The 27,476-nt window shown below is 39.6% G+C and overlaps 1 protein-coding gene and 1 long non-coding RNA gene across 6 annotated transcripts in view; one reads left to right on the forward strand and one right to left on the reverse strand.

Moving 5' to 3' along the window:
• Positions 1-27,476, forward strand: part of LOC141381140 (uncharacterized) — a 693,969-nt gene that overhangs the window by 276,004 nt on the left and 390,489 nt on the right. The window lies entirely within an intron of this gene.
• The window catches only part of LOC564237 (uncharacterized), a 144,879-nt gene that overhangs the window by 10,610 nt on the left and 106,793 nt on the right, over positions 1-27,476 (reverse strand). For 4 of the 5 annotated variants that reach the window (XM_073944130.1, XM_073944126.1, XM_073944125.1 and 1 more), the window contains 12 exons: positions 17,676-17,762; positions 17,484-17,576; positions 16,629-16,703; positions 15,007-15,120; positions 13,869-14,003; positions 12,444-12,527; positions 12,034-12,132; positions 11,819-11,899; positions 11,404-11,499; positions 11,024-11,122; positions 2,989-3,017; positions 2,304-2,360 (listed from right to left, as the gene is read on the reverse strand). In XM_073944130.1, the coding sequence (XP_073800231.1) occupies positions 2,304-2,360; positions 2,989-3,017; positions 11,024-11,122; positions 11,404-11,499; positions 11,819-11,899; positions 12,034-12,132; positions 12,444-12,527; positions 13,869-14,003; positions 15,007-15,120; positions 16,629-16,703; positions 17,484-17,576; positions 17,676-17,762 (1,049 nt within the window). Of the gene's footprint in view, positions 1-2,303; positions 2,361-2,988; positions 3,018-11,023; positions 11,123-11,403; positions 11,500-11,818; positions 11,900-12,033; positions 12,133-12,443; positions 12,528-13,868; positions 14,004-15,006; positions 15,121-16,628; positions 16,704-17,483; positions 17,577-17,675; positions 17,763-27,476 lie in introns of those variants that run through there. The other variant, XR_012400809.1, reaches the window with a different exon arrangement.

The raw sequence follows: 27,476 nt of genomic DNA on the forward strand, positions 1-27,476 counted from the left end.
GTCCGTTAGCGACCTCTACTGGACAGATTTGTGTAATGCTTTGTAACACTGAGCTTTGTAACATCTTTATATTTGTAACATCTTCTCTCTCTATATATTTTTTATTGCCTAATAATAATTGACATACATTAAACCAAAGCCAAAAGTTTTCTAACTACTTGGAACAGTTGACTGAGGAAGCTATTTTTAGTGGGTTTAAAGTAAGTCCCACACAATTTTAAACATTGTAAACGGACAATGCAGATAAATTTCCAATATTAGATTTAATAAACATTTCATGACATCAAGTGGTGACTTGTTTTCCACAATTGTTCTTATGTTTTTAGAAGGTTTCTCCAACTCTTTTATTACATTAAAGTTTATAGTATTACATTTAAAATATTTGCTAATCAATTTTGTTGCTTAAAATGTCTTATTTATATGTATTTTTTTTCTGCAAAATTCCGCAAATTATTTGAATAATTGACCAGTCATGGGATCTATTATTAGTGTAATTCACTATATTTGAAATATTTGTTGTTTAAAATGTCTTATTTATAAATGTATTGTTCTGCAAATGCATATTTTTAAATGTAATTAACTAGTGATGGATCATACTTTTATGAATATTTATCACTTGAAACATGCATGCATTTATTTTGTTTAAAATATTTATTTATCTGTAAATGCTGATAATTATAATAATTTACCAGATATGGATCATATTGTTATTTATTACATTTTAAACATTTGAAAATCAATGTTGTTTAAAATATGTATTTTTTGTATAAATATAAAGTTTTCCAGGTGCTACTATTTTAATAATTTACCAGTTATGAATCATACAACATTTGCAAATACATTGAGTATTTTTGTTGTTTAAAATGTCATATAGTTCTGCAAATTATTCTAAGAATTGTCCAGTTGTGCATCATATTGTTCATGTAATTTATAGATTTGCAATTCAGTTTTGTATTTTGTTGTTTAAAATCTTTCTATTTCATGTAGATATAAACTATTTATATAATGTATCATTTATGGTTCATATTTGCGTTTTCTGAACAATAAACAAGGAAAAAGTTATTTCTTTGGTCTGATTATTTGTGTTTAAGGGAACTTTCTGGGGACGTTGTGCTAACGTCCCGGGAACGTTCTGCAAACCGGCAGGGAACATCTAGGGAACATTCTGCAAACCCGCAGAGGACGTCCCGGGAATGTTCCGCGAACCTGCAGGGAACATTCTGCAAACCCGCAGGGGACGTCCTGGAAACGTTCTGAGAACCCGCAGGGAACATTGTGTTGACGTCAAAAAAACTTTCCCGGCTAACTAACAGGGAACGTTAGGGTGTTTGTTGTGGGGACGTTCCCAGGACGTTCTGGAAACCTTTGGGGAACGTTCCGAGAACGTCCTGGGAACGTTATGTGTTTGCTTGAAATAAAACGGAAATAAATAAGGAGAATAACAAATGATTTAAAGCACTCATTTGGCACTTAAGCCATGATCCATCTGCATTAATAAGCGTTATCGTTGCATTTCCATCATTAATAAAATCAGTAAAGGCAGTAATGCAAAGCAATAATAAATGTGAATAAATAGGCTAAATGAAAGGAACAAGAGAGACCAAAATTAGTCACCAGGTCTAGTGCAGTTCAATCTAAGTTCCATTAGACCACAGGACATGTCTTCAAAATTAATCTTTTCCCCAGTGTAATTTAGAAAATTAATCAGGCTTTTTTTTGTTGACTCTGGCTTGTTGATTTTCCCATGTTGTCACACAAGGAAGCAGTGTTTTTGAGGTTTTTCCTTCAATACTATTCTATATTCAATACTATTCTATTCCAAATAACTCAAATGTTGTCAATTAGCCAATCAGAAACTTCCAAAACCTTGACACTATAATCTGAGCTTTTTCAAAGGCAGAATAATCTTATTGTAAACTTGACTTTTAATAAAAGTTATAACAATTTCTCAAAAAAAAAAAAAAAAAATCTCTCTCTCATTATTGTGCTATTAAGCAGAAGAGAAACAAATTTAATAATCCTAATTTACCTAAAAGAGAAAAAGTTTAGTCACATTAACATCTGACTTTTAAAAAAAAAAAGTTATGTGCCTTTTTTTTTACAGTGTGTAAACTTCTGGTTTCAACTGTATGTGCCATAACTACACTCGGAAAAACAGTCTCTCTCATTCTCTGTCTAGATTTACTCATTAGTTTCTCCAAAACCAGAACTGAGAAACCTTGAGAAACCTCTGCTTTTGACTAACATCATGAGTAGGTTTTCATAATATTTCAGATAAACAAATCAATAATTTTGTTACTAACCTGAATGTCCTGATTCTGTGATCCAGCAGCTGGAGTTTGACAAGATCTCACTGCCTTCTGCGTTCACAAAAACACAGTTACATTTACAGCAGTGGTTTTCAGTCCTGGTCCTATTTGGGGACTCGCACTCGCACTACACATTTTATTTGTCTCTCATATCTGACAAACACAGTGAAGTGCACTTCTTTCCTCATTATCTGAATCATGTGTGTTAAACTAAAGAGACATAACAAATGTCCCAAATACCAGAAGAGAAGACTGCATATTTACACAACAGTCTGTTGTTGGACAGCTATTGAAAAGTGAACTCTGTGCTATAACTCAAGCTTAACATTTACTGTACATTATGACATGAATGCAGCTATTGACGCATCTATGCTGGTTCACATAGAGATGCTCAAACTACAGTATTATACATTTACGGTTTACTTTAAAAATGTAAAAATACACAAAAAAGAAATTTAAAGCATGAGAAATTAATACTTTAGTCATAAAGCATGATAACTTTAAAGCACCCTGTGTTATTAAAGATTTTGGTTTGAGATAATAGTTCATCATAAGCGAAACAAGAATTCAAGTAAAAAGAGCCATGTGATTCAGCATCCACACTAATACATCAAAACTGCAGAACATAACATGAACTAAGACATTAATTAATTACAATCACATTAAATATGATACTAACCTGACATGACTGCAGCCACGTTTTGATCCCTGTGAGATGAGAGACAAAAAGGGATTTCAGGATTATATTTTCCAAAATAAAACAAGTAAGATTGTATAATAAACTTCACATAGTTAGCTTTACTATTTAGTAATATTTCTAGAGAAACAGAAAAAAACTTTTTCTTTGACATCTGTTAAATTAAGTAGCAATCAAAGCTTAAGTAATAATCAAAGTAGTAAACAAAGTAATTCAGCTTTAAAACAAGATGGTAAAAAATATGGTCAATAGTAGGGCTGTATAATATATTGTTTCAGCATCGACATCGCAATGTGCACATCCGCAATAGTCACACTGCAAAGATCTGCAATGTTGAGTCTGAATTATAGTTGAGCAGGAGCTACAGAATTGTATGTCATCACTGTATTTATATGGAATTTATCTGATTCATACAAAAAAAAAAATGTTTTTCTTACTTTTTCAAGTCCAAATATCTACATTTCACAGCAAAAACAACATTATTTAATTTACGCCAGTGGCACATAATTTAGCTTGTTTTAAGGAAAAACTGTTAATTTTCACTTATTTCTTTAGGTGGGGAAAACTAAACAATATTTTTACTTGATCTAAGAATTTTTGAGATTTGGACAAGAAACGAGACAAAACACAGGAAGAAATCATGTTTTTGCATTGTGATAATTTAATTTCTGTACCCGAATACTGTTAGAGTCATCCTGTTAAACTGTATTCATCACAATATTTATTGCAGGAAAATAAATTATCACAATAAGGTAGCTTTTTTTGTATTGATCTTAGTAGCTGAATGTATGTCAAAATGACCATTCATTTAGTGTAATGACAGCCCTTTGCAGTTTTGGAACAGGCTTCTGTCCTGTTTTCCAGCCCTGCTCAAGTTGATCACATACCTGTCCTGCAAAAATGACAAATTGCCCCCTGCAACAGTGATAATGAACATCTCTTCTAAGCAGTATCAAATGTGATTATAAAAAAGAGATACAAAAGGCTAAAATGTTTTTCTTGAATAAAAATCCCACATGAAGTAGTGAAATTGTCAGAAATTGCACAATTTCTTGCTGGCCTACCTGTTCTTAAATCCACATTTATATACGGTATTATACAGTATATGTTTTTTTTTCTACCGCTCATTTTGATCTTTCGTTGGCTATATAATTTCTTTAAATCACCAATGTTACTAGTGATTTGTTTGCTTTATGTATTTTTGTAAATTATTTATTTGTAAGAAAGTGGGAAATATAATGTACTTATTGATTCATTAATTTTCTTTTTGGCTTAGTCCTTTTATTAATCAGGGGTTGCTACAGCAGAATGAACAGCAAACTTATAACAAACCAGCATATGTTTCATGCAGTGGATGCCCTTCCAATTGCAACCCATCACTGGGAAACATCCATACACAAACCAATTCAGCTTACCCAGTTCACCTGTACCACATGTTTTTGGACTGTGGGGGAAACTGGAGCACCCGGAGGAAACCCACACAAACGCAGGGAGAACATGCAAACTCCACACAGAAACGCCAACTGACCCAGCCGAGGCTCGAACCAGCAACCTTCTTGCTGTGAAGCGAACGTGCTACCCACTGCGCCACAGTGCAGCACATATAATGTACTAATAAACTTTATTTAGTAGTTTAAAGTTGTCTACACAGTAAATTATTTGGGAAAAAATACTTTCCTAGTTTTCTTCTGTTTTAAGACCAGTCGGTCAGTGTTTTTTGCTTTTTGTTGTTGTTCAGAATGATTGATCATTCATCATTATGGGTAATGATTAATAATCATTTATAAAACAACTGAAGTCTCTTTAGGGAGTCATCATGACTTTAAAGAACTTGTAGAACGTTCGAGGTTACAGAAGTAACCCTTCGTTCCCCGAGGAGGGGAACAGAAGTGCTATACAGTGGATTTGATTTTGAAAATCCATGTATGGGAGGATTCGGTTTAGAAGCCGCTTGTCTGAAACAGTACATTGAAAGAGTGCTCCACTGCCAATTATCCCAGCATATAAGCACACCTGGAGCGAGCAAACGCCATCCGTTTAAGCTGAAGAGACTTTCAAACAGCTAAGGGACAGTCATTATGGCGACAGAGTATAGCACTTCCGTTTCCCTCCTCAAGGAACGAAGGGTTACTTCTGTAACCTCGAACGTTCCCCTTCGGTTGGGGAACTTCAGTGCCATACAGTGGATTTGATTTTGAAAATCCACTTATGGGAGAACTACGGAAAGCGCCATAATGACTGCACCTTACCAACACCCCTGATGAGGGGATAGTCAAGCAAGCGTGACGCACCCATATCATGGGAGGCGTGGTCCTCCAACGTGTCCCTGGCCCTAATTTATCCTACTTCAACAGAAGTTTTATGGATTAGATATATTTTTTGTGAAGTCGTGAGCGTCTAGATAATTCTAGGAAATACGACAGTACGTTGGGAAGCGTGCAATCCCGATAGGGAGGACGCTGCGGAGGCCATCCGCTACCCAAGGGGGGGAGATAAGATGTCAGAATTTACATATGGACTAGCCCTAAGAAGGGGGAGTACGCATAGAAAAACAAGTGGTTAGCGAAGAGGGAAGACACAGGTCCACCCGGGGGGGGGGACTTAACCGTGGCAGAATAAGCATATGGGATCGCCTAGTGGGGATCACGCATAGCAGGCACCTATACCCAAAACGCGGGCAGACTGGGGACTTTACTGACAGATAAAAAGGTGCACGTACCTCCGTGTTTGGGAGAATGGCGCAGCAAGCGTGTTTCAACACCCTACCGAGTTGTTTCCTCAATCACCAAAGGGTTACCTAATACCCTTGAGGAAACCGGCTCCACTCGCAGATTGTAAAACCTTGCAAATGTGTTGGGTGTCGCCCAGCCCGCAGCTCTACAAATGTCTTTTAGAGATGCGCAGCGTGCACGCGCCAAAAAGGATGCAATGCTCCGAGTGGAGTGTGCATGCACTCCAGGGGGACACGGCTCACCTCTGCTCGAATAAGCGAGTAAAATGGCATCCACAATCCAGCGGGATAATCTTTGTTTTGATACGGCACTTCCCTGCTGCCGACCGCCATAACAGACAAAGAGCTTCTCAGATGATCTAAAATTCTGAGTACGGTCCACATAAATGCGCAGGGCGTGAACTGGACAAAGTAAGGAAAGGGCTGGGTCTGCCTCCTCCGGGGGCAGCGCTTGCAGGTTCACTACCTGATCTCTAAAGGGGGTGGTAGGAACTTTGGGCACATAACCCGGGCAGGGTCTCAGGATAACGTGAGAGTAGTCCGGCCCGAATTTCCAGGCACGCGTCACTGACCGAAAATGCCTCCAGGTCCCCGACCCTCTTGATGGAGGCCAACGCAACCAGCAGAGCTGTCTTCAGGGACAGAAAACTTAGAGATACTGAATCGAGTGGCTCAAAGGGATCTGCGTGTAAACTCGTGAGAACGAGGGCGCGATCCCAAGAGGGCATGAGAGGGGGGCGGGATGGATTAATTTGCTAGCACCCCTGAGGAACCGGATGATGAGGTTGTGCTTTCCCACGGTGCCGCCAGCTACCGCGTGATGATAAGCGGAGATGGCGGCCACGTAAACCTTGAGAGTGGAGGACGACAGCCTGCTGTCCAGCTTCTCTTGGAGGAAAGAGAGCACAATACTAATCTGGCAATTTTGGGGGTCTTCTCTGCGAGAGACGCACCATTCAGTGAATAGACTCCACTTCAGGGCGTAGGCGTGCCTCGTGGAGGGGGCTCTAGCCTGAGTGATGGTATTAACCATCGCACTCGGTAGGTTACCTAAGTCTTCCTCGCATCTAAGGACCACACGTAGAGGTTCCAAAGATCGGGGCAAGGTTGCCAGATGGTGCCCTGTCCCTGAGAGAGTAGGTCCTCTCTCAAAGGGATCTGCCAGAGGAGGGCCGTTGCGAGGAGGGAGAGCTCTGATATCCAGGTCCGGTTGGGCCAGAGGGGCGCAACTAGCAGAACCTGCTCCTTGTCCTCCCTGACCTTGCACAGAAACTGCGCGAGCAGGCTCACTGGGGAAAACGCATACTTGCGCATGCCCCGAGGTCAGCTGTGGGCCAGTGCATCTATGCCGAGAGAGCCCTCGGTCAGGGAAAAAAACAACTGGCAATGAGCGTTCTCGGGGTAAGCAAACAAATCAATCTGGGCCTCCCCGAATCGCGCCCATATCAGCTGAACAGACTCGGGGTGGAGTCTCCATTCTCCAGCTGCCGTGAGAGCGCATCGGCTGCACGGTTGAGTGTGCTTGGAACGTGAATGGCGCGCAGCGACTTCAGCCGCGGGTGACTCCAGAGGAGCAGACGGCGGGCAAGCTGAGACATGCGGCGAGAGCGCATACCCCCCATGCGGTTGATATACGCCGCCGCCGCCGTACTGTCCGTTCTGACCAGCACGTGTTGCTGCTCCAGCACCGGTAAAAAGCGGTGGAGAGCAAGGAACAGTGCCAACAGCTCTAGGCGATTGATATGCCAATGCAACTGGGCACCCTTCCACAGGCCCACAGCTGCATGCCCGCAACACACGGCCCCCCAACCCGTGTTGGAAGCATCTGTTGAAACAACAACATGGCTGGACGCCTGTCCTAGAAGCACACTGGCCTGTAGGAACAAGGGGTCATTCCAAGGGCTGAGGGCGTGGCAACACAGCACAGTAACAGAGACTCGGTAGCGCAGTAACAGAGACTCGGTGTGTGCCCGCGTGCCATGCGTGTCTTGGGACACGATCGTGAAGCCAGTGCTGGAGTGGTCTTATATGGAGCAATCCGAGCGGCGTGACGGCAGCTGCGGATGCCATATGTCCCAGGAGCCTCTGAAAGAACTTCAGTGGGACCACTAGTTTGCTGTCGAGCTCTCTCAGACAGCCCAGCAACAGGCGAGCGCGTTCCTCGGAGTGGTGCGCTACCATGGTGACCGAGTCCAGCTCCATCCCGAGAAAAGAGATCCTCTGCACGGGGGCGAGTTTGCTCTTTTCTCGGTTGACCTGAAGCCCCAGTAGGCGGAGATGCTAAAGCACCTTGTCCCTGTGCATAATCAATTGCTACCGCCAGTGGGCTAAAATCAGCAGTCGTAGAGATAATAGAGTATGCGGATGCCCGCGAGCCAAAGGGGCGCTAAGGCACCTTCCGCGAGTTTGGTGAAGACCCGCGGAGAGAAGGAGAGCCCGAAGGGGGGGACCTTGTATTGCCCTCGAACGCTCGACCCTCGAACGCAAACCACAGAAATTGGCGGTGGCGTGGAAGAATGGAGACATGGAAATACGCGTCCTTCAGGTCTATGGCTGCAAACCAATCCCGAGGACGAACGCATTAAAGGATGCGCCTCTGTGTGAGCATTCTGAACGGTAGCTTGTGCAGACAGCGGTTCAAAACGCGCAGATCTAGGATTGGTCGTGACCCACCACTCTTTTTGGGTACGATGAAGTATGGGCTGTAAAACCCACTCTCCATCTCGGCTGGAGGAACTGGCTCGATTGCACCCTTCGCCAGGAGGGCAGCAATCTCCTCTCGCAAGACAGGGGCGGACAGGGCGTTGACCCTGGTGAAATACACGCCCATGAACTTGGGAGGCCGTTTCGCAAACTGAATCGCATAACCGAGTCTGATTGTGCGTATGAGCCACCACGAGGGGCTGGCCCGCGCTAACCAGGCAGGCAGAGCCCTCGCTAATGGAGTCATCGCTACAATTGCTGACGTACCAGCGGTGGGGCAGCGCGAATGGGTGCGCTGATCTGGGAAGCACGAGGGTCCCGCGGAAGAGCTGGAGGAGAGCGATTTGCTCTGGCTCCGCACCCTGACTCCGGAGAGGGGGCTGGAGGGCTGAGGAAAGGGAGACCGTCCCCCCAGTGCTCGTGAGCCACTGGCGAAGCACGTAGAATCTGCGAGCCGGAAGGCAGCGCGTCCCGGACTGGCAGAGTTCGTGCTGTCCCATCCGGGGAAGGGGAAAAGTGCTCTTTCATTGATGTTTTGGTGGCACTGAAAAGTACCATTGGAATCAGGGCCCTGCCCTCCAGCGGGGAAAAGTTTCCTCCTCTCCGGATGGCCTGTCTCAGGGACGCTTCACGGTCCGTTTACCGGACTTAACGGCGTTCTGGGCAGGGGGGGCTGCCTGCTTTCGAGGTGTACGCTGCGCCCGCTTGGCCGGAGGCGCAGGCGGGGCAGCACTCGTTGGCGGGCACCCTCGGTGAGGAGCAGGGGAGGTGGATGGCTCGGCGGGCGGAGCGGGCTTACGGCCGCGCCGATAGATGACATTGCCCATCGCATCCGACTGCTCTTTCACCGTCTTGAATTCCTGGGTGAATTCACCGACGGTGTCGCCGGACAGGCCAGCCTGGGATATGGGCGAGTCAAGAAAGCGAACTTTGTCAACATTGCGCATATCGGCCAGGTTTAGCCAGAGGTGGTGTTCCTGAACCACAAGTGTGGACATCGTCCTCCCCAGTGCACACGCGGCAGACTTAGTAGTCCGAAGAGCATAGTCAGTCGCGGTCATGTAGTAAGCCTGGGTTAGACCCGCCCTCGTGCAGCTCGGCCAGTGCCTGCGCTTGGTAGCGCTGGTAGGTGGCCATCGCGTGCAAAGCACAAGCCGCCTGGCCCGCAGCCTTGTAAGCTCTGGTTCCGAGGGAGGCAGACAACCTACAGGCTTTGGACGGGAGACGGGGCCAACCCTGCCACGTAAGGGTGCCATGCAGACAAAGATTGGCCGCGATAGCGCGCTCCACTGATGGGATCGCCTCATACCCCCTGGCAGCTCTGCCATCAAGGGCGGTGAGGGTGGAGGGACATGCAGCAAGGGCAGAGAAAGGTGCACTCCAAGACTGCGTGAGCCTACTGTACACTTCCGGGAAGAAAGGGACGAGAGGCTTCGAAGGCTTCGCCTTCTGGTCCTCCACATAGCACCCATCTAGTCGGTCCGGCCGCGGGGCTGGGGGATGAACCAGCTCCAACCCCACGGCCGAAGCAGCCCGGGAAAGCACGGCTAACATGTTCGCTTCAGGATTCGTTTTGACGGCGCTCACCTGCCTGGAGGGGGCAAGCGGGTCAGGATCTTCGTCGGACAGTGAAAGCCCACCCTCCGATGCCGCTGAGGACATCTGATCTTCTGTGTCAGCGAGCGTGAGGGCTACCATCTGATTAGACAGATCACTCCCACTGCCCGAAGCTTGGATGGAGCGCCGCGAGGAGCGAGAGGTCCGCGAGCCCTTGGGCGCCGGATTATCTCCCGCTGGAACCCTCAGATCTGCCCGAGTGCCCGCTGCAGAGCAAGAGGCAACTGAGGTGGCTCGCTCTCTTACGAAAGCTAGCTGCGATCTTAGCTGTGCAACGGTCATGGCATCGCAATGACGACATGAATCGCCCGCGAGCACCACATTAACATGCTGGACCCCCATACATGCAATGCAGTGATTGTGTTCATCATCTGGAGCCAGGAAACCCCCGCAACCAGTAACGCACAGTCGGAGCGCCATCCTGAAAAGGACGTGCTGCACGACTGTGTTGCTCTTTTAGGAAAAGTTGCAACAATACGCACCGCTCTGGAGGACCGGACCCAAAGAACCTCAGGCAAGGGAGAAACCCAGCTCAAGCGTCTGCCGCCGCGAAAACCCACTCTGGACCGGGAGACACTCGTTCACTCTGAAGTCGCTGAATCAGCAAGAGGAACCCACATCGACTCGATCAGAAAGTCTCTGAAGCGAAAAGGATGGCGTTTGCTCGCTCCAGGTGTGCTTATATGCTGGGATAATTGGCAATGAAGCACACCTGCGCAAGCTTAAGCTGCCAATTCATTGCTGCATTGGCCCGTTCAATACTCTTTCAGACAAGCAGCTTCTGAACCGAATCCTCCCATACGTGGATTTTCAAAATCAAATCCACTATATAACACTGAAGTTCATACAACCGAAGAAGAACTGGTCAAATATGTGTCCTATTTTTAAATGAAAATCGAGAGGCACAAAAACACCTGAAGTGAATGTAGTTCTGACTGTTTTCAGTAAAGTTCAGTTTGTACTCACAGGGTTCAAAAACCAGCAGAATCATCAGCGATAAAGTGAAGATGTATTCAGAGGAAAAGACGACGATTCTCAGATCCCCGATTGCACCTTCACCATAAACTGAAGAGGAAAATGAACAACAGTATTTCACTTAGAAAAGATACGCGTATTCAAATATTAACATCATCATGAACAATTGATTATTTGTAGTATCATTGATGTATAATAATATATAAGTGGAATTTAGAATATTTCTATCAGAATAAATTTGATATGAAGATGATTCTGCCTTGTGGTGTGATATGAATAGATAATGATGAAATTAGGTTTTAATATTAATATTTAATATTTACTGAAGACTTATAAATATACACTTTGATCAGACTCGGTAGTGATCAGACCTGTTTTCAGTATGAGTTCAGTCATCAGAGTAACAGAGTTCAGTAACACAACAGCAACTGATCCAAACACATACACAGGAACAACACGAGGAAGAACTGTGAGATCAGAAAATACTGATTAATATCATCATGTACATAAATGGAGATGATGATAAAACAGCCCATAAATAGGTTAAAATTATATGATTAAAATTATTTAGCTAAAAACCATAATCATGTGAGTGGAGCAGGATTTAATAAAATATCATAGTTAGTTTCAATATTGACTTCAAGGAGAGACGAGAGAAAGCTTTGCTGAATAACTGAGCCAGAGACTTAAACTCTTTTCAAAAGAGGAAAACAAAAAGATGATGAAAAATGAGGAGAGGATAGTAGATCATGAAAAGATGATCAGAGCAGATGATTAATACTGTACTCCATTTAAATGAGCGTGTGAAGTCCATCACTGCCCAGAGTAACTGCAGAAACGCAATCATACAGGCCCATCCAACACGATCTGAACATCAACAAACACACAAGATTTAACATCACTGAAACAGTATTTACAGTCTCTGTACAAACACACTGTAAGAGCTTGCAAGATCTACTATGAAAATCTTCCAGTTCTAGTTTAATATTATTTTATCATACCTTTTTCATTCTCCAGTGCTATGATGTAGAAATAAACCATTAAAGCATTGATTAATAACATGAGGATTAACCACACTGATCTCCTGACTGAGGGTAAACCTGAAAAACATATGTATTATTAATAAACATATCTGGATTTAAAACTGGCTGAATAAAAAACTCTGCAAACTCAAACAGATACACAGAGTATCAAGCATAATATTGTAATGACATAAAACTAAATTCAGATTATCATGTGAAATCACTGGAGAACTATAAATATTTCTACACTTAACCTTGCATCCAAAATCATTAAAAAATACATTCATAATAGAGACATGAGCATTGTGAACTATAGATCACATTATGATGTCATGTTTTTTATATATATATATTTATTTCAGGGATCAGATTATAATTTAGACACTTACAGCCCATCTGTTTTCCACATACTACATCCCAGTTGTAATTTGTCAATTTGAGAAAAACTGGTAACACAGCAAGAATGAAGAATCCTGAACACAAAAGAGAGATTACATTAACACAGATACTGAGATTTACTGACACACACATCAACATCTTCACATATACAATCTGATGATTTATATTTTATTGTATACTAAACGTGAATAAAACACATCAGTTATAATATTGATCAGAAATATTTACAAATGGCATATTCACTTTTGATAGAGATGAAACTAGTTTAATTTTTAAATGGAAAGATTCATTTATTGTATTAGCAAAAAAAATTGTATTATCATCATTGCAAAATGTCATCATAGTATAACTGTCATGCACATTATTAGCATGGTACAGATTCTTACATCCATATTTTAAAGTTTGAAACTTCTTTGAAGTAGTTTAAGTCAGTGGTTCACAAACTGTGTTCAGAAAATATACATGAGAGATCGCCAGACGGCGGTAGGAATAAAACAGACACCAGTTTGATGATAAACCAAACTCCAGACAATATTATTTTAATAATCACTGAAGTGGCTTTGTCCTGTTTAAAGCAAAGTTAGCAATAGTCTTACAGAGTTGCAGCATGCAATCTTGATTTTGTTTTCTGTGCACAATTTAGCAGAATTTACAATGTAAGTCCTGACAGAAATTATAAGAAATTAAGTATAAATTGCTGAAGGAAACTCTCTGGGACAATACAGCATAAGCAAACTAAAGCTCTTGTTCAGACCATAAACTGGGTTAAAACAATAGAAATGTTATTATTGTCATTATTAAAAATACATTAAAAAATATTTTGTGCATTCTAAAAGCCTAAAGAAGATAAATTCTGAATGTTAGAAAACATGTAGATAACATTTTAACTCAATAAACTGATCAGTTTTTGTTAATTTAAAGTCTGACCATTGTTGTTAATGTATTTATGTTATTTTTATTTAAAATGTAATTCTTACCATCTTCTCGTGTTATTTTAGGAGGTAATAATCACTCATGTTTCATTAAGGATTTTGAATGTTAAGATAGAGGTCTGTTAAGATTATGAACCAAAGCTTTAAACTGTTCTTGACATTTATTGATTTACTTTATGGAGAAGCAAAGTGTGTCTTTTAACAATATCAGAAAAACATGGACATTATTGGTAATGTTGCATGTTAATTTACTGTAGTCTTCAAGTTACTTTCCTATACAATAAAAACATTTGACATGCAACAACTTAAATTTAGTTATTCATATATTTTTCATCTGTGATGCATTAATAGTTTATTAATTGACTTGAATTTAAAACATCGCTTTAATTTTTTTTTTTTTTTTTTGGAAAAACAACAAAAATGTATATTAGTATAGTATGCAATATGTCTCATGAATTACTTTTAATAATTCAGTAAATTTACCTGCTCCTGCAGATCCAAAGGCAAAGAACAGGAGGATAAACTGAAGTGAAGGCAGAACATCAAAGCTGATACCAGCCAGAACATCGAATATATTCTGTATCCTCTGGCTTAATTTCTCAATGATTTTATCCAAAACTGAATATGAAACAATAATGTTTTTGATTTAGAATTTCATGTCATGATAACAATTACATAGAACTAATTTTATGAACTTTTTTTCTGATCTTTTTTTTGGACACAAGGTTTACAGAATGTCATCACCATTTGAAATGAAAATGGAGTTTTCATAATTTTAAATACAAAAGTCACTATACTTGGTCAAAAAATTATACAGACATGATAGCCACTAATTATTTAACCCATTAAAAACAAAACACAGAAATTATTAAATAAAAACACTAATTTTATCTACATTTTGGAAAATGTAATTACTCACAACAAGTGAATGTGCAGAAGCTCGGTTTACAATGTGTGTGTGTGTGTGTGTATATGTGTGTGTGTGTGTGTGTGTGTGTGTGTGTGTGTCATTGTGAAATACCGTAAATAGTCGATATTTATCATATTGTTTAGCCACATCATTTCAACTATATAAAATCCTGATACTTGTTCCTTAGTCAATACATACACATTTTAACCTAAATTAAAGAAAATATGAAATTTTACTGACATCAATAATTAATTTAAACTGGTTTCTTTTGTAATTGGGGTATTTTGCTGTTTCTCCGAGGTAATAAATGGGTGCTGATAATATTACAAGTCATCTGGTTCAGTATTAATGTGGTGAAGATGAACAACGCTCTCACACATACACAAACACACATAATACCTTACATATATTATTTGTCTTCCTCTGACTCGCTCTCTCACACATTATATTTTATCATGTTATTAAAAATGTTGGGACTTTTGTTTGAGACAATCAAATATGAGTATGATATGTGGGTTGAACATGCACACTTTTGTTTTCTCGATAAATTCCTTGCATTTTTTCAAGTTAACTATACTTGTATTAACTATACAGTTTATTACCAATGATCCTTATATCTTTAGATGTTTAGTTATATCTTTAGAAGCAGATGTTCACAAAGAGAAAAGCACAGTGTGAAACTGACTGACAGGATTACGTTGAAATACTTACAGAAAATAAAGAAGATGAGGTTGAACAGAAGCACAGTCACAAAGAGGACTATAATCACGACACTTTCAAATCCTGCATAACTCAGACCTTTGTCGAAGACAGATTTAAACAGTACTGGAAGACAGAAAAGGTATACATGTCAAAACTCTTCTCAACTTACATAGGAGACAGTGTATTTACAATATTACAGGACTTTAAATGTAGGCTGTTATATTTGATTCTGATCATTAGTGAAACTCGTGTAACTAACGTCCAATTCCTAAAATATACATAATCTGATTTAAATGAAAACAAACATAAAATGCATTTTCAGATTTCAAATAAAGATTAGATGGGCAAACACTTTTTTCCCCTTAGAGACATACACAGATTAATTGTTCACCACAAAACTAGCAATGTGAGCTAACAAAATCAATATTGTTAGTTTTGATTTCTTGGGGACTTTAAAGAAACCTCATCAGATTACATCCGACCAGTGGTGTAAAGTAACTAATTACAAATACTCAAATTACTGTAATTGAGTAGTTTTTCTCAGGAATTGTAATTTACTAAGTAGTTTTAAAAATGTGTACTTTTACTCTTCCTTGAGTACAGTTTTAGTGCAGTATCAAACTACAAACATGGCAGATGCGCAAGACCAACCGTCAAGTAGAGAGGCTTCGATAAAGATGTTTGTATGACTGTTAATTAATATCTAGCCCACTGGAAAATATTTGAATCTCGTTTTTTGTGTTATATTTCATCTGCAACAACAAAACTGAACTTATTTAAAGACGTGTTTGGACATTAACATCCGAATGCATAATTATCCAAAGACTTTAGGATATTTTTCCGCATGAAAGACTCGTGAATGGAAGATTAACCTGCTGCTGCTTTTCTAATAAGGTAGGGAAATTAAATATGAAAGAAATGTGGATGATATGTGGATGATTGACAGTTGTTTGCTAATGTATTTGCTGCTAATGTATATATTTTTCTTTAGTAAATATTAATATTAAAACATATTACTGACCATTTAACTGTTTATTTACAATGAAACAGCTAATGAAAAATTATTTACATATTTAATAATTTGGGGATTTTTTTAAAGAAGGGGGGGAGGGGGCTTATTATGGTGGGCATATCCCTTATTTTGACATTCCAATATTGACAGGTATGCATACTCTTCTGTGACACACTCAAAAATATATATTTTTCTTTCACAAAAAAGTACAAACTTTTAGGGCATAGTATATGTATGCGAATTGGGATGCAGCATTAGTCTTTTGTTGGTCCTGTCTGTCTAGTAGTTTCCACAAGCAATTACGTTATTAATTCTCTAAATATTGTGGTCTTGTATATACACCAATAAAAAAAGAACTGAATATTTGGGACAACATTTCACATACTTTACAGCATGTGTTGTTAACAAGAGCAATGATAAAATATGTCTCATAAACATTCAGCACACACGCAGACACTAAAACTTCCCACTATTAGCTTTATGATTTGTTTTACATTCTCTGCAGATTGTTCAGAATATTACATCACTTATATTTAATTTTTGCTGATATATACAGTGTATATATATATATGAATTATAATAATAAAACAACAGTTGAATGACATTTGGATATATTTACCTGAATAAAACACAGCTGAGAAAACCACATATTCTGCTTTAAAACTAAACAATTCCATAAACGTTTTAATGTTTCCTGCAAAAGAGAACAAATAGATCAAATAATAAAAATACACAAGAGCAACACAGCATTAATGTCCTAACACGCAATGTGACCAGATTCCAGTGACAAGCAATTTGGCTGTCTGCACCAGATACTGTGCGACAGAAATTTTTAAGTACCTACAGAAATTCAGAAGCGCATAATAGTGGACTGCACTCCCAATGACAAGGAAAGATTTTTTAATGTAAATAATACATATCAAACTCATGAACAACATTTAAAATACATAGCTTCCAAAGAGACTGATTTTGCAGGATAGCATTGAGTTCACAGTTTTTAAAGTCATGCTGCATTACCTTTATTTGCTTTATTTACTTTATTTTTAAGATGTGATGAAAACTATCTACTGCTGCTTTGAGTATGGATGCAAATGTCATTCAAAATGGTATTCAAAGTCATACTGGAATCATTTAAAACATTATAAAGCACATAATCAGCACCTGTGGTGATTATTATCATAGTAGTTTATGCTGTTGTTTAGCCATGAGATCGCAAAAATAGAAACTGTTTTTAAAATACAAATGTCGCCATTATGGCTGGTTAAGACAAAAATGCACATCAACATCGAAATATAGCTTTTATTGTGTCATAGCATTGCATGTAGTTAGGATACTGTGTAACAATGAAACATGAATAGTAATAAAATAAAGAACACTTTTTATAATTTATGTAAAAATCTAATTGATTTATAATATTTATAACTTTTTACATGAATAAATAATGTTAATCTATAAATAATGAAATGCTTCATACCTGTGAATTCAGTGACATATGGAGCGACCCAGAGCAACATGAGAGGTCTCAGAAAATAAAGAGCACAACAAGAGACTGACTCAAACAGAGAGCCTGCAACCAAAGCAGATATTAATAACATTCAAAAATAAGTAAACTATTAAAATATTTTTTATAATAAATATAATAAACCATTAGTATTGAAACTCTTACCTTCAGAAACTCCCCACAGGACAAAAGCAACAAACATCAGAATATTTGGACAGAAAACGAGAATCATCTGAAGTTGAAAGACAGGATCTATAAAGAGGCGGAAAAAACAACAACTTTTGTTAGGTCAAATAAGGTTGTAATGAATGATGGTCCCACTTTATGTGTGTCTTTGATTCCCTTATTAGATTCACATTTTTTTTTCAAACAAATACTTTAAATATATGTACAAAGTAAAAAAACAAAAAAACAAAAACAAAAAAAGCAAAATATAAAAAACCCATAACTATAAAAACTGAATTTTATTTTATATATTACAGTCATTAAGAACGTCTCTTCCATTCTATTTGTCTTCTTTTGAATAGAAGCAGAATAAATATCAGACTGAAAAATAAATCCATGTGTATTTAGTCTTGATCTCAAGGAAAGACAGTTGTTTTAACAAACTGCCTGTGTTGTATCTACATGTCCTTCCTGAATACTGTTATTACCAGTAGTGATATTTGTGCTGGTTCGAACCTCGGCTCAGATGTCGTTTCTGTGAGGAGTTCTCCCTGCGTTTGTGTGGGTTTTCTCAGGGTGCCCCACAGTCCAAAGACATGCGGTACAGGTGAATTGGGTTGGCTAAATTGTCCATATTGTATGAGTGTGTGTGTGCCGACAAGAAAATGAATGAATAAATGTTTGTGCGACGCAAATGGTTGGTTGTAATGCATATAGTATTAATATAGAAAGCAAGTAATTGTTAAAGCATCAAAAGGGGTGTACTCTTACAAATCTCAAATATCTTAAAGTTGCATCAAAATGTTAAAAACGAGCAACAGTTAAAATGGATTGAAAAATAGTTAGAATAACAATGATCCAGTCAATAATCACCTTCAGACAGATCAAAAATGACATAAAATTGCCTAAAACTTCAGTTACAATCACAAGCTATGCTGTCAGTAAGAAGTTCCCATTATTGCACCATTGTTGAAAAAAATATAATGGTTTTGAATTTGCAACTAAACAGTATTATAACAGTATTACATATCAAATGACCACTAGGTCCCAAATTCAAGACTTCACTGTAAATATTGTAAAGTGTGAAAGTAGAGCAGAAATGATGGAATAGGGATGTTTCTCACACTGATAGCCCTATATTGTTGACCAGGTATCTTGATTTAGTTTGAAAACATCAGAATACTAGAAGACATAATGTCTCTTTGTGCAGCAGAGGAAATGCCCCTGAAATAAGTTTTTTGACAAGACAATGAGCCCGAACATGCAAGTTTAAAATTGAATCTGTTTGAATGTTTATTTGAAATATAATAAGTAATGCTTGATATATAATGATTTTCTTAGCACTTAACTCCTTAACCAACATTAGTGTGCAGCTCCACCTGGATGACATGACAGCAGCTATTCTGTGCTAGAACCACAAACCACATACTAGCTTATTGGGGGAGAGGAGACAGTGTGAAGAACCAATAAGTAGATACAGGGATTATAAGGAGACCATGATGGACAGTGGACATGTTTGGCCAGAATGCCTGGGACACACCCCTACTCTTTGTAAAGGACATCCTGGGATGTTTAATGACTACAGAAAGTCAGGATCTTGGTTTACTGTCTCATCCATAGGACAGTGCTCACTATACTGGGGCACTAATGATCCACACAGACTCCATGTTGAGCACCCACTGCTGGCTTCTTCTGGAACACATCTTACAACAGCTAGTTTTCACTACAAATACTATTTGTAACACATTCTTACTTAAAACTATGTATTTCAATGGAAATTTTCAAAACCAGATGTGGAACATATAATGAAACATAAACAGTAATGTAATAATTTTACACAAGCTAGTCACATGCAGAAAAAAAGTGGATAGTAGTAGATTTTTTCCCCTTATTGACTTACCTAGTAATCTCAATACCAAATTTCTCTTGACTGAAAACACTAGTGTCTGATTTCTGTAAACTGTACATGTGTATTCTCCTTCATCTTGAGCTGTCAGATTGTCCAGACGGAGGGAGAAGTTTCCATGTTGAATCTCCTCAGTAAAGAAATGAGCTCTATCATGATAATCCTGCTGCTGGACCTCTGCTCGACTCTCACCATCTTGATACAGATGAATCAGAGTCTCTGAGTCTGCTCTTCTCTATTCCACCTCCAGATCCTCCACTGGTAAAGCTTCATCAATATAACAGGGCAAAACCACTGAAGATCCCAGAGGAGCAAGCGTGTGATGAAAACAGTAAACACCAAAGACTTCATAGAAAATAAAATAAAAAGTTAGGACTTTATTTGGAATTTATAAATTCTGCTTATTTAAACATTATTGAAGTATTTTTTCATTGTTATTCTTCTGCAACAGAAAACATTACCTTTGTGTCTTAATAACAGTTACACTGCAATAAATGCTTTTCTCACTCACATTTTCTTAGATTGTAAGGTTTTTAGAAATAATGTCAAAATTGAGTTTTTCCATAAAATAAGCAGAATTATCTTATGTCCAAAGGAAAAACTTAAACTACATTATTTTTCTTACCCCATTGGCAGATTATTTTGCTCTTTTTAAGGAAAATCTAAAAACTTTTTGTCATATTATTTCTTAAAACAAGACAGTTTTGTGCTTGTCTAGAAAATGCTAGACTGATTTAAGACTTGTTAGATATTTGGACTAGAAACAGGACAAAACATCTAAGAAAAAAAATTGCAGTGTAAACTAGAAATGCATGACTCAATGGGATATTACACCATGATTACACTTCGAAAGGAGCATATGTGTTTAATTTATATGGCTGTTATAGTGCGTGTGTGTGTGTGTGTGTATGTGTGCGATATGTTAATTTAACTGTATTATTTACAGGGGTATATTACGTCAGATCCACACATCTCTACTAAATATCATCTGTGTATAAAGCTGCTTCAAGCTGTGGCATTGCACAAATCTGTGAATGATAGTTTGTAAGTGAAGTAAAAGTTTCCCACGCTCAGGAAGAGAGCAATAAAGCAGAAGGGAGTTGGGAGTAATGCACACTGTGTGGGGACCATGTCAATCAGAACACAGTTTATGCACGGCGCTCTTCTAACAAGTTAATTTTCTGAATCAGGTGTGCCAAATAAGAGACATAAAAATATACAAAGCTCTGGAGCTCGAGGACTGAAATTAAGAACTACTGTGTTAAAAGCTTTTTTAGATTTACATCTATAGAAATATTTGTTTGAAACTGAAATTGAATACTGAAGTGAATCAAATGATCATAATGTTAACATTTGGAAATAGAATGTTTATACTGTAAATAAACTTTTAAATAAAAAAACTATAATGACCATGTCTAAAACAGCAGGTCCAGGGGCCTCATGTATCAACGCTGCGTACGCACAAAAACTTTGCGTACGCCAGGTTTCACGCTCAGAATCGCTCACGTTTGGATTTACTAACAATGAACTGAACGTGGGAATGTGCGCAGCTTCACGGCAGCTTTATGGCGTACGCACATTTTTTGTGTGTGTCTGTTTTATTTCCATTGGCGACTCCTAGAGGCAGTTGTGTTAAATTCCTCTCTACAAAGTGTCTGAGCCTTGCAATGGCAGCTGTATGAGACGGGTTCATCTAGCAGGTATATAAGGTTTCCATACCATACAGATGACCAGCTAAACATTAAAGCGCAATTTGCAGCGGTCGCCTGTTTTCCCAATGTAATCTGAGCTATCTACTGCACGCACATTGCTATAAAGGCACCATCTGAAGATGAATTTGCATGCGTGAATCAGAAACATTTCCATTCAATAAATGTGCAAATAAAATATGATGCACAAACTTATTAATGATTCCTACTTGTCTTTCTCGTTATAAATAGTAGGCAAAATCTGATATGTAGCGGGGGAATAAAGAAAAAAAAGAGTACATTAGACGCTGGATTCGAACCGAATTCATACTCGAACATGTCAAAGCATGTAGACATGCGACTTACGAGCTGCGCCACTGAGACTGTTGTGAGTACTGCAACATTTTACACCTATAAATCACACTATTTCTTTTTAATTCACTCAGTGCAATGTTCAGACCCAACTGTGTTAACCACATCAGCTAAACTGTCTATTTTTTTCTTTTGTTGTTAATTCTGGAGAACAAACTTGCAAATAACACCACTTTTCTCCGGTCTACCTCCGAAAGCAGCACCTCCAATTCACATTCTGTTTTAAAGTTTCTCTTCTTGCTTGCTTTTGCCTTTGCTTTTTTGTTGGGTTTTGCCATAAGTAGAGTCATTAGCATATTCATACGGGGGAGGAGGCAGGGAGGGGTTTTGTGCTCGTGCATGTTGCGCTCAGTTTCACGTTCATTCGGATGTACAAAAGAATATGCGTGAGATTCGGCGTACGCAGTGTTTCATACATCTGATTTTTTTTCTGCGTACGCACATTTACAGCTTTGTGCGTACGCAATGTTTTAGTATGATTTCCACGCAAGTCTTCGTTCATGAGGCCCCAGTTGTTTTCACTTACCCAGTGTAGATTACTGCTATGTTCATATTCAATTCAAATCAATTCAATTCAGCTTTATTTGTATAGCACTTTATTTGTATAGCACTCTACAATGTAGATTGTGTCAAAGCAGCTTCACATAAATGGTCATAGTAACTGGAACAGTGTGGTTCAGGTTTTAGTGTTTAAGTTCAGTTCAGTTCAGTTTAGCTCAGTTCAGTGTGATTTAATCATTACTGAGAGTTCAAACACTGAAGAGAAAATTCATCGATGCGTAGCTCTACCAATCCTGAACCATGCGAGGCAGTGGCGACAGCGGAGAGGGAAAAAAAATTCACCATTTTTCATATCAACAAACTACATGGTGTCAGAAGTAAAGAAAAAATAATGGGCGAGGGATTTCGCCGACCAGACCCGCTGATATTCGACGGCAATATAGCTGAAAACTGGCGAAAATTCGAATTGGAATTCGACATATTCATCGCCGCAGCTCACAGCGATAAGCCAGAAAAAACCAAAGCCTACATACTCCTCAATCTTGCGGGACCAGAGGCGATCGAGAGAGAGCGTTCGTTCACATACGCTCCAGCATTACTGGCAGCCAATGGTCAAGATGTAATCACGCCAGCGGAGTCAAGAGAGGATCCAGAATGTTTAAAACTGAAATTCAGAGAAGTGTGTAATCCGGAGACAAATGTGACGATGGAGAGACATTTATTTAATACCAGGAATCAAAAACCAGGAGAAACTATCGAAGCTTATGTGAGTACACTTAGAAATAAAGCAAAAACGTGTAACTTTGGTGCCCTTACAGACGAATTAATCAAAGACAGACTAGTGTGTGGCATAGACAATGATAGCGTGAGAAGAGTGCTGCTCAGAGGAAGTGATCTGACGCTTACAAAAGCGATTAAGATATGCCAAATCAGCGAATTGACCGAACAGCACACGAAAGTGCTGGCCGCACCGCGTAGCGGGCTTGCGAGCGTCGACGCAATACACTTCAATGCAAAGGGGAGAAAAAAGGCAGTTGAGCACCAGCAGCAAAAACACATAAGTGGGACAAAGAACATTGTCAACTGTAAAAATTGTGGTGGAAATCATCCAGCAAAACGTGATCAATGCAAAGCTTTTGGAAAACAATGTCATCGATGTAAAAAAGTTTAATCATTTCATGTCCCAATGCAAATCTGCGTCCTACGACAATTTCAAATCCATTCATCAAATCACTGACGCAAACACAGACAGTAGCGAAGAGTCATTTCATATCGATGGAATGTGTCTGGGTGCCAGTGAAATAGATGCAGTTGTCATAACAGGATAAACAAGCAATAAATACATTGCAGCCTGACAGTAAATGGCAAGCCACTTGAGCTTAAAATTGACACCGGAGCAAAGTGTAATGTCATCTCAACTGAGACATACCAAACACTGAGAATTGATGAGAAAATCCAGAAAAAGTCAAAAACAACATTAGTGGCTTATGGAGGCACTGTGATTCAAACACAAGGAACGGTGATGATGCAATGCTGGACTAACAAACAAAAATCACATATGTTGGAGTTTCACGTTGTTGATAAAAATGTCAAATCATTGTTGGGCCTGCCAGACTGTTTAAAAATGGACTTGATATCCCTTAAGGAAGAAGTGCATGGAATTGATCTCAACAAAAATCCAAATTTGCCACAAGAAATATTTACAGAATATGCTGACCTCTTTGATGATAAGCTAGGCACCTTACCTGTGACATATTCGATGAAGATTAACCCGGACATTACTCCTGTAGTCCGCCCCCCTCGCCGAATACCTGTGGCGATGCGGGATAAAGTGGAAGCTGAATTAAAAAACATGACAAAGCTGGGGGTAATAACACCCATTTCAGAGCACATACAGTGGGTGTCCTTAATGGTTGCCACACATAAGAAAGACACTGACAAGATTCGTTTATGCATAGATCCACGGGATCTAAACGAAGCCCTCATGCGCCCTCACCATCCCATGTGCACAGTAGAAGAGGTAGCTTCACAAATGTCCAATGCCAATGTCTTTTCAGTGCTTGATGTTAAAAGCTTATTCTGGCACATTTCGGCAGTAATTCGGTATCTGAGGTGTTCCAGAGGGCAATGGAACAGATCTTTGCAGGATTTCCATGTGCCATAATTGTAGATGACATCATCGTCGGAGGAAAAGGGGAGAAAGAGCATGATGAAAACTTAAAGAAGGTTCTAAACAGGGCACGGCAGGTGAATCTAAAACTCAACCCACAGAAGTGTAAGTTCAAGCTCAGAGAAGTCAGTTATGTGGGCCATCTGTTCACAGAACAAGGACTAAAACCAGACCCAGCCAAAATACAGGCCATAACAGAAATGCAACCACCAAGTGACAAAGCTGCTTTGCAACGTTTTTTGGGCATGGCTAACTACCTCTGCATATTCATTCCAAATTTGAGTGAACTGGCAACACCACTACGACAGCTGCTCCACAGGGACGTAGCTTGGTGCTGGTCGCATCAACAGCAGGAGGCATTTAACATGCTAAAAAAGTGCATCACATTTCCACCAGTGCTGAGGTACTTTGATGTAAGCAAACCTGTAACTATCACGTGTGATGCTTCTCAATATGGATTGGGCGCAGCATGTCTACAGGATGATCAGCCTATTAGCTATGCCTCACGCACTCTCACTGAGACTGAAATGAGATATGCACAAATCGAGAAAGAGCTATTGGCTGTGGTCTTTGCCTGTCAAAAGTTCTACGATTATATCTACGGTTTTGGTGGAAACAGACCATCAGCCCCTTGTTACAATTCTGAACAAACCTCTACAATTAGCTCCAGCACGACTACAGCGAATGATACTGAAGCTGCACAAGTTCGATTTGACCCTTACCTACAAAAAAGGAAAACAGCTTTACTTGGGTGACACTCTGTCACGTGCTCCCAGAAAGGTGACAACAAAAAATGATGAGGAGGAGTTTGATGTCTTGGCTGTTCAGATGATTTCAGTCAACCGGCTACAAGAGCTCAAAGAACACACTGAAAAAGACAGCTCTCTGCAAATTCTATGTAACACCATTAAGCATGGTTGGCCAAGAAAAATTCAGTGTTCCAGTGCAATTGAAACCCTTCTTTCCTTTTAGGGATGAGCTCAGTGTTGGGGATGGAATCATCACAAAGGGAATAAGAGTTATAGTTCCTCACAGCCTGCAGAGTGAATATTTGCAGATTTTGCACAAAGGCCATGCAGGAGCGGAAGCGACCAAACGCAGAGCACGCGATGCTGTTTTCTGGTTGACTATAACGCAGGACATTGACAATTTTGTACAGTCCTGCAGCATATGCAATGCTCTGAAGCCCCATCAACAAAAAGAGCCATTGCACCTACACGAAATACCAGAACTGCCTTGGTCTGTTGTTGCCACTGACCTATTTGACTGGAACAGCCAACAGTACCTAGTGCTAGTAGATTCATACTTTGGCTGGTTTGAGATAAATTCACTTAAAAACATATCCTCACAAAACATCATTAGCAAATTAAAAAGGCACTTCTCTGTGCATGGCATTCCCCAAAAGCTTATCACCGATAATGGCACGCAGTTCACAAGCCAGATTTTCAGAGACTTTGCGAGTTCATGGTACTTTTGTCACATCACTAGTCCTGAAAACCCTCAGGCGACTGGCCTCGCAGAGAGAGCTGTTCGTAGTGCGAAGCGCCTGCTTGAAACTACCAAGAGGGATGGGACGGACTTGTATTTGAATTTGCTAAACATCCGCAACATTCCTCAGGATAAGATACTGGGTTCACAAGCACAGAGACTGATTTCCAGGGTAACGCGTACCAATTTGCCAATCAGCAAACAGATGCTGAAACCAAGACGAAGGACACAGTGAAGGTAAAAACACAACTTTCAAAAAAGAGACAAATGCAAAAAATGTCCTACGACAAAAAGAGCAAGCCGCTCTCCCCACTACATGAATCCCAAGTAGTCAGGATGCAAACAACAAAAGGACACGACAAAATTGGAGTTGTTAGAACCCCTCTTGCCAAGCCCAGATCGTATATTGTGGAGTCCGATGGCAAAGAGTACAGGAGAAATCGTTGACATCTGCTTCCTGTAAAAGAACCACTTCCACACTGCAGACAGGCCGATCTGGAGGACTTGTTGTCACAACTCCATTCTGTCCCAGACAGCAACAGCCCACCTAAAGATGCTGTGCGTATGGAAGAGAACATTCCACCTGAGCCAGCTGATCAAAAGTTGCCTTATCGTACTAGATATGGTCGGGTTTCAAAGCCTAATCCAAAGTACGTTGACTAAATGTTGTTAATAATTCAACATAAAGAACATATTGTTGCAGAGAGTAATTCTGATAAAGTATTGTTATTTTCAGTTGCAATCCAAGTTTTGCTATTTCTATAAGTTACCAAGACATTTGTAAAGTTGTAAAAGTATTCTCTTAGAGGGAGAACAAAAAACTAAAGAAAGGGGATGTAGATAACTGCTATGTTCATATATGGTCTTTCCGGTGCTCGGATGAACACAGTTTCCCTATCTGGGTGGTTGTACAAGTTAGTGATGTTGTGAGCAGCCAAGCACGTGAAAGCTAAAATAAAGTAAATCTATTGTTCCTGATAACTGTCTCCATTTTTCATATCAACAAACTACACCCAGTAACTCAATGTTTGCTTCTGTTGAATACACACAATTCTGGTCACTGTAAACTCTACACCTTTATTCTCCTTCATCTTCAGCTCTCAGATTGTCCAGATGGAGAGAAAAGTTTCCATATTTAATTTCCTCCACAATGAAATGAGCTCTTTGATGATAATCTCTGTGCTGTTTCTTTGGTCGACTCTCACCATCTTGATACAGATGAACAAGTCTCTGAGTCTGATCTTCTCCATTCCACTTTTATGTTTCTCTGAAACAAGTATGTGTCAACTTGACAGTGCAAAACCACTGAACCTCCCAGAGGAACTGTCTGAGGATCAGAGGAACCATTCACTATGAACCCTTTAAAGGAACAGAGACAATGTTTCTAACATGAAAACTTCTCACATTGCAAAACTTTCACTATTGTACAATTAACTAATTACATGCATCATCAATTAAGTTATCGATTAAATACCACCAAAAGCCCACTGTAGCTTCATCAGCACCATCTGCATGAGAGGTATTTTCTGATTGTTGATTTGAGAAATTGGATAGCAATTTACATGCATATGTGCTTTCATATTAGTTATCAAGCAATCAACACATCTAATTTCTGAATGTTTCAGTGTCTGATGAATTGATATTCCTGTAAGCCTTTAACCATTAATTTTCTGCTG

The sequence above is a fragment of the Danio rerio genome, chromosome 3 (assembly GCF_049306965.1).
Source record: "Danio rerio strain Tuebingen ecotype United States chromosome 3, GRCz12tu, whole genome shotgun sequence".
In the NCBI taxonomy this organism is placed as follows: Eukaryota; Metazoa; Chordata; class Actinopteri; order Cypriniformes; family Danionidae; genus Danio; species Danio rerio.